The sequence below is a fragment of the Monodon monoceros genome, unplaced genomic scaffold (assembly GCF_005190385.1).
Source record: "Monodon monoceros isolate NGI ecotype Baffin Bay Population unplaced genomic scaffold, NGI_Narwhal_1 Super_Scaffold_19, whole genome shotgun sequence".
NCBI classification, from domain to species: domain Eukaryota; kingdom Metazoa; phylum Chordata; class Mammalia; order Artiodactyla; family Monodontidae; genus Monodon; species Monodon monoceros.
Genome location: NW_021703775.1, coordinates 63,241,240 through 63,250,958, shown reverse-complemented (window position 1 = coordinate 63,250,958; position 9,719 = coordinate 63,241,240). Strand labels below are relative to the sequence as shown.

At 32.8% G+C, this 9,719-nt stretch overlaps 1 protein-coding gene across 1 annotated transcript in view; it reads right to left on the bottom strand.

Moving 5' to 3' along the window:
- Positions 1-638: 638 nt before the first annotated feature.
- The window catches only part of MEMO1 (mediator of cell motility 1), a 107,800-nt gene continuing 98,719 nt past the window's right edge, over positions 639-9,719 (bottom strand). Inside the window, exons 7-8 of the mRNA XM_029231852.1 lie at positions 2,667-2,771; positions 639-1,315 (exon numbers count right to left, since the gene is read on the bottom strand). Coding sequence (XP_029087685.1) covers positions 1,184-1,315; positions 2,667-2,771 — 237 coding nt within the window. The 3' untranslated portion in view covers positions 639-1,183. The remainder of the gene's footprint in view (positions 1,316-2,666; positions 2,772-9,719) is intronic.

Below are 9,719 nucleotides of genomic sequence, written 5' to 3'. Positions count from 1 at the left end.
TAACTAATTGAATTAACTTTTTTTTTTTTGCCAAAGTGACTACGATTGGTCTATGCTAAAGGAAGAAATACAACACCATACCATTATTTTAGTTGGAAGAGCCGCACCAAAAATCATGACAAAAAAAAATTGTAGAACTGTAAGAAAATCCAGTGGTTTTTTTGTTATTGTTAATGACTTCTTGCTAAAAATTCAAGTAAGAGAGTCAAATTGCTTGAAGCACTAAAAAAGCATAGCAGCAGTGTATGGTCTGCAATGATTTGAAAACCACTAAGAACATTCTTCAGTATTTCCTCATTTGCAGACTACTGCCTATCAAGCACTATCTCTGAATTACAGGACTACACCTATGTTCTTTACCAATCTTGAATTTATATTGTGTTATAATACAGTAATGACACAAAGTGATGTCACACATAAAAAGGCAAACTGAATGTAATTTTAAAAGCTAACTTTAAAATATGATTCTAATATCTGTGATAAAAAAATCACATAAATATGTAAAATATAAAAATACATCCTAACATATTTTTACATAAGAGCTAAAGTTTACCACTTTTAACATAAAAATTCTGAAATGGAATTAATAAAAAACAATTTTCATATGTACCACAGAGCAATAAGTTTAAATCAGACTATTTTGAGTTGTGTAGCCCTTTATTAGCAACTAAAATAGAAGGTATCTGTTGTACAACACGGGTAGTAATTGACTATAACTGGAGATTTTTATATTCTAATACAGATCATTTATAAATGCAATTTCTTTATTAAAAAGCTTCCACCCTTTTTGTTTGTTTGTGTACAATTTGCAAAACTATTCTGAAAGCGGAGTATATGTGCACAAGTCTGCAAAGAGTGCAAATTTAGGATATGGTAAATGCTTTACAAGTTAACTTTCAAAAAACTGACTGCCACAACTGTGCCTTTACATTGCCTTTTTTTTTTTTTTGATCAAAATATTTTGATGCCAGCCTTCCTTCCACTGCTCTAAACTATAAAGCATTTTTTTAATGAGTTGAAATTAAGGAAGGACTACACCTACTAGAAAAGAAGAGAAGAAAGTTCCATTAGTTTGAGGTTTCAGAATCCCCCCAAACCAGGACCAGTATCTTGGTAAGGGTTAGGCTGGGACCCTGGACAGAGTATGAGTATGTGCAGGTGGCATCCCTGAGGATTCAGAGCTTCAGTGAACCGTGAGTGCTCCAGCTGCATAACTCACTGAACTGTCTTGCCAGTTTCGACACTGGCTTGACTGGGCATAATTCAAAAAGGAAAAGCTCATATTCATTCCATTCTTCTGCAGCTCTGTGATAGCCTAGAAAAAGAAAAATTTGGTTATGACAGACATCACACAAAAAAGTGAGCACTCTTTGAATGTGCTGGTAGCTTAACTTTGAAGCCTAGATCTCTCTCTCACTCTTAGTTTCTTGAATTTCTCGTCGCCCCATATTAAATAGGAAAAAGAAAGAACTCCTTATTTCATTCTCTCAAAGAACTCTCCTAATCTAGCTTCTTGATAAATATCAGTCATCTTCCACTCTACCTCTCCCTGTATTTAATAAGGTACTTTAAAAAATAAATAAATAAAAAATTTTAAAAATCACAGTATCTTTCTTTCTATTCTCTAAACCAAACCTTGGCCACTTTCGTCTTGAAATGTTGGAGTCTTTTCTTTGTCTGAAATTTTAAATGTATATAAATTGAGTACCAAATCTAAGAGGTATACCAGGGTTTTTACTTTAATTGTGAATTGGCTCATCATTTATTTTACTGAAGTTTTATTTGACCCAATTCAAACTTTGGTAAATTAGTATAGCTTATTCTAGTTTAAATTTCATAAATCAATTTAAGCCCTTAACAGGCTTTTCTCCCAGTCAATCAACACTGCTTAAGAGAAGGCCTTTCCTAAAAATCCACAATGTACTATTTTTCAAATCACAGTAAAGTAATGCTAGACCTTTAGGTTCCTACCCTAGACTATTCTAGACTACATTACCAACTCCAGTATTTCTCTGCCTCTCCAAACAATGAGCCCATTATTACTTCCTCTAACCATTCCTGAGTGTACACTGTCTTCTTTTTGAGTCTCTCATTTCCTTTCAATTTCAGTTTTATTAGGAAAAAAATTAATGCTTTATCTCTTTAGAAAATCCAGCTAACCAAAACTTCTGCCTCTTTACCAGTCTTTAAATGAAATATTGTTTTTGTTATAAGTAGAAAAACATATACATGTCATCTGCCTTGCTTTATTAAATTATGAATATCTAAAACTCAAGAGCAGAATCTTCCATTTATTTTTTATAAAGTCAAGAACAATAAATAAAACGAAAAAATTAGTAAGACCATATTTCTTGAGACGTTACTTTGGTTTATATTTGTAAAGAGCATATTGGAATTGGCTCAGAGTCAAGAGAAAAAAATGGGTTTCTCTTCTAAATAACTTTCTGTATTTAAAAGAAAGTATTGACCTGTCATACAGTGATGTATAATTTTATTTAAGTAACCAAAACAATGGAAATTTAAATTATCTTAAAGGAACTAGAAAGAAAATTGACTATATATCTAAAACCAAAGCTAATAAGGTGTGACAGATGATAACAATTAAGACATTTTGAAACATAATAGGATCAAATGTTAAAAAATCAAGGCTTCCTAAGGGTACTCACATTTAATAACACCCCAATGGGATGTCTTCCACATATAGTATTATGGTATTTCTTCAAGTAATTGCTAAAAGATACAGGGTCTAATTGTTCTATAATACTCATACCCTAAAAAAAAAGAAGAAGAGAAAAAAAAGAATAAAAGAAAATAAGATAATTTATTATTTCCTAATTATATTTTAAAACTGTTACTTAGAGCTAACAATCATAATTTTTCAATTAAGGAGAAGTAAAGAAAATACATTAAACATTAAACTCTGTGAAATATCAAATTCATTCATCCAAGATAATCTCATTATAGTCAACTCTCAATAATATACATACTTTATTAAGTATGTATATTAAACATACTGAAACATTTAATCTCCAGTTTTCTCTGACCTCCTGGTATGTTTCTACACCACCTTCCCCAGTTGTCACTCAGCTCACAAATCCTCAAACATTTCATGATTTTATGTTTTTCATATATAATATTTACACAAGTAAACCTGTTGTGAAAATTTTCACACAAAATCTAAAATTAAATTTGATACATGGCTGTTTTTCCAATGTCCATTATATTTCTCATACCACTGGTATAAATAATCAAGAGCTGATTATAATTTATCTTTTTCCATAACATATACTTAAACATCAACAGTGTGTAAGGCATTTTGAATTATCAGTATTTAGGTATGTGATAAAAAGAGTCCACAAACTAAGAAAATAGTTAATGTATTTTAATCAATTTAAAGCTCATAAAAGACTGATAAAAGCTTAAGCAAAATGGGTCTTTACAAATAAGTTGAAAAAATAAAAGTTCTTTATCTCTTAAACTAGAAAGCTTTGCTTTCAAGATTTTAATTGAGAATCAAAAATTTTAGACTACTATTGAAACAATAACTATCATTTGGACACTTGTTTATACTTAATTCTGTATTCTGCAAAGGCATTCAAAATAATGTGCTCAAAATACATCAATACAGAGCAACTTTAACTCATCTGAATCAAGCAAATAAATCAATGATTCTAACTCATCCATTCACCAACTACCTTACCTTGTTTTCTTATTCAGGTGAAATACTTTACATTTGTGTTTAATAAACTGGATTAATATCCTCTGGGAAAAATGTAAATGGTGGTTTAACTTAGGAATTAACTGATACATTTTTGTGTTTTTTTAATTATATTTCAACATGTTTTAACAAGCACAGTGTAAAATCACCTAGAGTAATCAGATGAACACTCAACTGAAAAATGATAGCCATCAGTAGGTAACACAGTACAAATATTGCAATGGCAGTATGTAAATCAAAATTTAATTTTATAAAGAATCTTTCTTCAGAATATCCAAGTCTTTCATAAACATTATCATATTTTTCTACAAATATATCTGAAAGATAAGCGTATGTGTGTATAGTCAACTTTCAATTGCTTGCACATCAATTAGCCACTCTCAGATTTATCCACAACCAGTGTTTAAGGCTAAGTTGGTTTTCCCCTGTCAACTAGGAGGCTTACAGGTCACCATTCTCCACTGACATTTGGTGCAAACCGAGTGAAATATGAACTAATTTAAAAGTTAAACCTAAGATAAACAATTAGTATTATAATTCTGGTACGTAGAAAATCACTCATATTTCTAAACCAAGTAGTAATGCAGAGATGGGGTTACAAATCTCTTCCATAAATATGCATAATCAAGGTAGAACTCCCTAAAGATGAAGAAACTAAGGCATAAAAAAGGTTAAAAGCTTGTCTCAAATTTCTAATCCTAGGCTATTGGATTTCTAATCCTAGGCTTCTCATTGACTTACTCTGCTTCATATAGAATAACAAGAGACATACCAACAATTCTTTAATACTCTCACATAGGTACAATTTGTATACATATTATAAAAGAACTTTCAATGCTCCTGGGTGAAGTCTAGGACAGCTTACCTTAAATAGAATTCCACTTATTAATAAATCATGTAACACTGAAGTTCAAATGTATATACTAAAATCTCAAAGCACATTGTGAACAAACATCACATTTATATATATTAACATGAGTAATTCAAAGAGAAGAAAACTAATGATCACATTTGTAGAAGAGAAAGAATTAAAAGTAACTGGCCAAGAAATTTCACACAGAAAATATAGAATTATAAATGTAGAGAAGTGTAAATAAATAAAGTGTTAAAAATGAAGATATAATGGTTAAATTACAACACAGAAAGTAAAAAATTCAGGTGATGGAAGTTAAGGTATTACATTTAAAATTTTAATTTCCTGAAGTGTGCTATGTACCTACCAGGGCAAGAATCAATTCCATTATACTCAATTCTCTGACAAATATGACAGTTAAGAGGTATGCCTTTTTGGGACTTCCCTGGTGGTGCAGTGGTTAAGAATCCGCCTGCCAATGCAGGGGACACAGGTTCGAGCCCTGGTCCGGGAAGATCCCACATGCCGTGGAGCAACTAAGCCCGTGTGCCACAACTATTGAGCCTGCACTCTAGAGCCTGCGAGCCACAACAACTGAGCCCACGTGCCACAACTACTGAAGCCCACGCGCCTAAAGCCCGTGCTCCTCAACAAGAGAAACCACTGCAATGAGAAGCCCGTGCACCGCAACAAAGACCCAATGCAGCCAAAAGTAAAAAAAAAAATTTATATATAAAAAAAGAGGTATGCCTTTTTATAAAGGAGGGATAGAGAGAAAAATTAAGGCACTTCTCATGAGTGAACCTCTCCAAATGGAAAATTCATGAAGTTTGCAAACAACAGCAAAAATGATTAGTAAAACTGCAAACTGGGACACCCATTAACTAACACAGAACACTGACAAATAAGCTTTTGTATATATTTATGTTTTGATGCAAACAATTTTGAAATTACTATTACCAAAATTCCAAGAAGATAATGCTAGTTTGATACTACTGCACAAACTCCAAAAAGATGAAAAACAAAAATGCTTCCCAAATACGCCGAAAGAACTTTTTGATTTCTTAACATACTGGAAGATATGATCAGTAAATCTAAAGTCCAGGTGATAGAAAGCTTGCCTAGGGCCTGGTATATTGAGAGTTTGTTCACATGAACTTACTCTAATATGAAGCAGTGAAGTGGGTCACTACCCATTCAGCTCTAAGATACAAACAGACATTATAAACACCAACAGCCTATCCATCACAGTACGGGTTTCTGAGGAATTTGTTAACAGTTTCAGCAAGAAATTCTCAGACTGAAAGCTAACTCCCTACCTTGAGGGGAAGAAGGGCGGAGGGAATCTATCATTGTGCTGACTCTCTCCAAGTAATGAGTGAAAGCTTGTATTGTCAAGTCCTAAATGGTAATCCCAAACCTAATAGGCAGTTTTAACTGCCTATTTAACAGAGCTGCAAATTCAAGACTCTAATAAGACAACAAAGGTCTTCAAAGTTTATCTATATATAACAAATTATTTAATTTAAATTTAATTTTAAATACTATCACCTAGATGTAATCTAAAGTAACACACACAAAAGAGTAGCAAAACATTTTTAGAAGTCTTTGAGAAATAAGAACTAGAATCATGTCTATCAATTATTAACAGATAATTAAAACCATATTATCAAATCATTAGGACTGTGGCCTTATTTTTTAAAATAAGGATACACATTTATGTTGAAGAGATGGGTACACATTTAGGAAGATGAGGTAGGAAAAGGAAATATTCTAGTTTCTTTAAGAGGTATCAAGATAAAATCTTCATTAGAAAGAAATTTTATGGAAAAAAGAAATCACCCTAAATATAGCAGTGCTAAGAACCAGTGTACTAATAAATAGCTACCTTAAAGATGATGCTGTAAAACCGACTAAAGACTACTAAAGAAACTAAACTACTGGCCTAAGTTCAAGAGAAAGAAGTACGAGTGGACAAACATGAACAATTTCACTTTCAGAAGAGTAAAAGGAAGAAAAGAAGTTGAAGTTCAAAGTAAACAAAGTGACTACTAGTAAATTTGGAAGGAAAAGAAGTTACAAAGCTGACTACAATGACATTTTCAGATTCTCTCTGACAAATCATAAATAGTATGCCAATAGCCATAAGGAAACACTGGTCTATATCAAAAGTAGTACGGAAAAAATAACCTGTGGTCATGTAATATATATAAAATATGTATAAATGTGGCTAATGTTTCCAGTATGTAATCTAAAAGGTTCACAAAAATCAACATCTTAAAATATGTTCTGCTTTGGTCACTATAATTACTGAAATTGCAAAGTACTAATTTCCAAAAAACATGGTCAGTAGTCAGTAATATTCTAAGACTTTCAGAATCTATATCTCTTATAACTAGTTATTTTCTCCCAAATACAACATTTGGAAGATTGTTTGTTTTCCAATTCATTCTTCCTTCCTTATGCGTTTTCTTCACATAATTAACTTCCAAGATATTCAAATGCTGGACATAAAATTTTTGCCAAAAAAAAAAAAAAAGAATTAGCAGTTTTTCTTTTGGAAACTAAAAACTTTCAATTATTTTCTAGCATTTTAATAATTATATTTAATAAGGCTTTTCTGATAACAAAAAAGGGACCAAAACTTAATTAACATAATAATTTTTAAAAATTAAATCTAAAACTTTATACTTAAAAATAATCTTTTCACTCTATCAAACTTTCCAAACGTATAATTACAATTCACAACTGCTAACATTTTTGCAATACTTGTACAGAGAAGCATCCTACTATATTTTGCTCTGAAAAGATTGTATATAGCAACTAAGATATTAATTCTGAAATGAAAGAAATTATTTACAACATAAAATGACACTTGTGAAAAGCAATATACAGTGGGATATTCACCATTTGGTTATATAAACCAATTAAGAAAACACATTGTATAAGAGTCTGCCTAATAGTGAGTGTACATATACTCATACATGTATAAAACCATATATACATGAGTATATGTACAGACCTAACCATGCTTATTATTTTAATCCATTTATTCTAACTCCCAGAATGGACTTATAACTTGAATTAATAGCATGCTAATAAAAGAACAGACCATTTTAGACCCCTTTAAAAATTCTATATATTATAAAAAAATTCTATATATAAATAGAAATGTTTCAATAAACGGACCACAAAAATCAAGTTCAAGTCAAATGTTACATCAAATACTAAATTCAAGCATATTAATATGAAGCAAATACTCAATAATTCACTGATTTACAAATTCTTACATTTGCAAAATTAAATGTTGCCTGATTAAAGTTTACAAATGATTTAAAGAGCTGAGTAGAAAACAAAGGGAAAGAAGATGAATAGGAAATTTTCTTCTACTTCAACAGATCAGGGGCCATAATAGGCTAGCTCAAACTCACCTACGAAGCTATTCTGGAATAAAGTTGTTGGGGCTCTCTCCATATTACTGAAAGTGGATATCCAGGGGTGGGTATGGGCAGGTCTATTTTGAAAAAGTTCCACAAGTGATTTCAGTTGTAAAGATGGGGTTGAGGATTACTATAGTAGACAACCTTATCTCTGCCCTGGCTTTGATTACCATCTACATGTTGAGAATGCCCAAACTTACTCCAGACCTCTTCTCTGAGCTCCAAACCAATATAGTCAATCCATTAGCAAAGCCCTGTTGAATACAAGAACTCAAATCTATGAACTTCTTTCTATCTCCACTACTACCACCCCAGTCCAAATTACTATCTTCTCTCCCCTAAACTCCTGCCAATGCCCACTGTTACTATTCCTGACCCTCTTGTAGAATCTATTCTCTACACAACCACCAGACCGACTTTTAAAATAATTATTTCATTACTACATCATTTCACTTCCCACTGTATTCACATAAATTTCTTACCCTGGACTATAAAGCCCTACATTATCTGATCCCTGCCCACCTCTCTTACCAGAGCTGTGTCACTCTAACCCCTATCTACTATATTCCTACAACGCTGACCTTTTTCCCATTCTTCTAACACACTAGCCTCTTTCCCATCATAAAGTTTTTGCAATGGCAGTTCTGTCTAGAATGTTCTTCCCTCTAATCTTCACTTGGTTTGCTCCTTCTTATTTATATCTCAATTTAATATTCCTTCTCAGGAAGTCTTTCTCCAATCATTCAATCTAAAGCAGCCTAGAATTATATACTGTTTAAAAACCCTTTTAATATTTTCTGCATAGCACACATCACTATTAGAAACTTATATACAATATCCTTAACTTAAAAAAAAAAAATGTATCTCCTCCCATTAGAATAAAATGTCCGTGAGAGCAAGTTGGCTTGTTTACTGCCATATCTCCACCAGTGCCTAGAACTGTAAGTGCACTCAAAAATAACTGGTGAGGGCTTCTCTGGTGGCGCAGTGGTTGAGAGTCCCCCTGCCGATGCAGGGGACACGGGTTCGTGCCCCGGTCTGGGAAGATCCCACGTGCCGCGGAGCGGCTGGGCCCGTGAGCCATGGCCGCTGAACCTGCGCGTCCAGAGCCTGCGCTCTGCAACGGGAGAGGCCACAACAGTGAGAGGCCCGCGTACCGCAAAAAAAAACCCAAAAAACTGGTGAAAAGAAAATCCAAATGCCTACTTGGTTGACATCTCCATTTGGATGCCTTAAAAGCAATAGCAAATATAACATATCCTAATACAATTTATGATCACCCTACCTCGTAAAAAATCTAGTCCTATCTTCTTGTGCTTCCGACTTAAGAGAACAGAACCAAGACTTAACCAGCAGCATAAGCCAGATATTTAGGAAACATCCTTTTTTTACTTTTTTATTTTTTATAAATTGTTAAAGGTTACATTCCATTTACAATTATTACAAAATACTGGCTTTACTCCCCATGTTGTATGATACATCCTTGTAGCCTATCTTACACTCAATAGTTTGTACCTCCCACTCCCTCACCTCCATGCTGCCCCTCCCCCCCTCCCCACTGGTACCCACTAGTTTGTTCTCTAAATCTGTGAGTCTGCTTCTTTTTTGTTATATTCACTAGTTTGTTGTTATTTTTTAGAAGGAATTATCCTTGATATCTCCTTCCCCTCCAAGTTCAATTGATCTCCAAGTTCTATCATCAATTTGT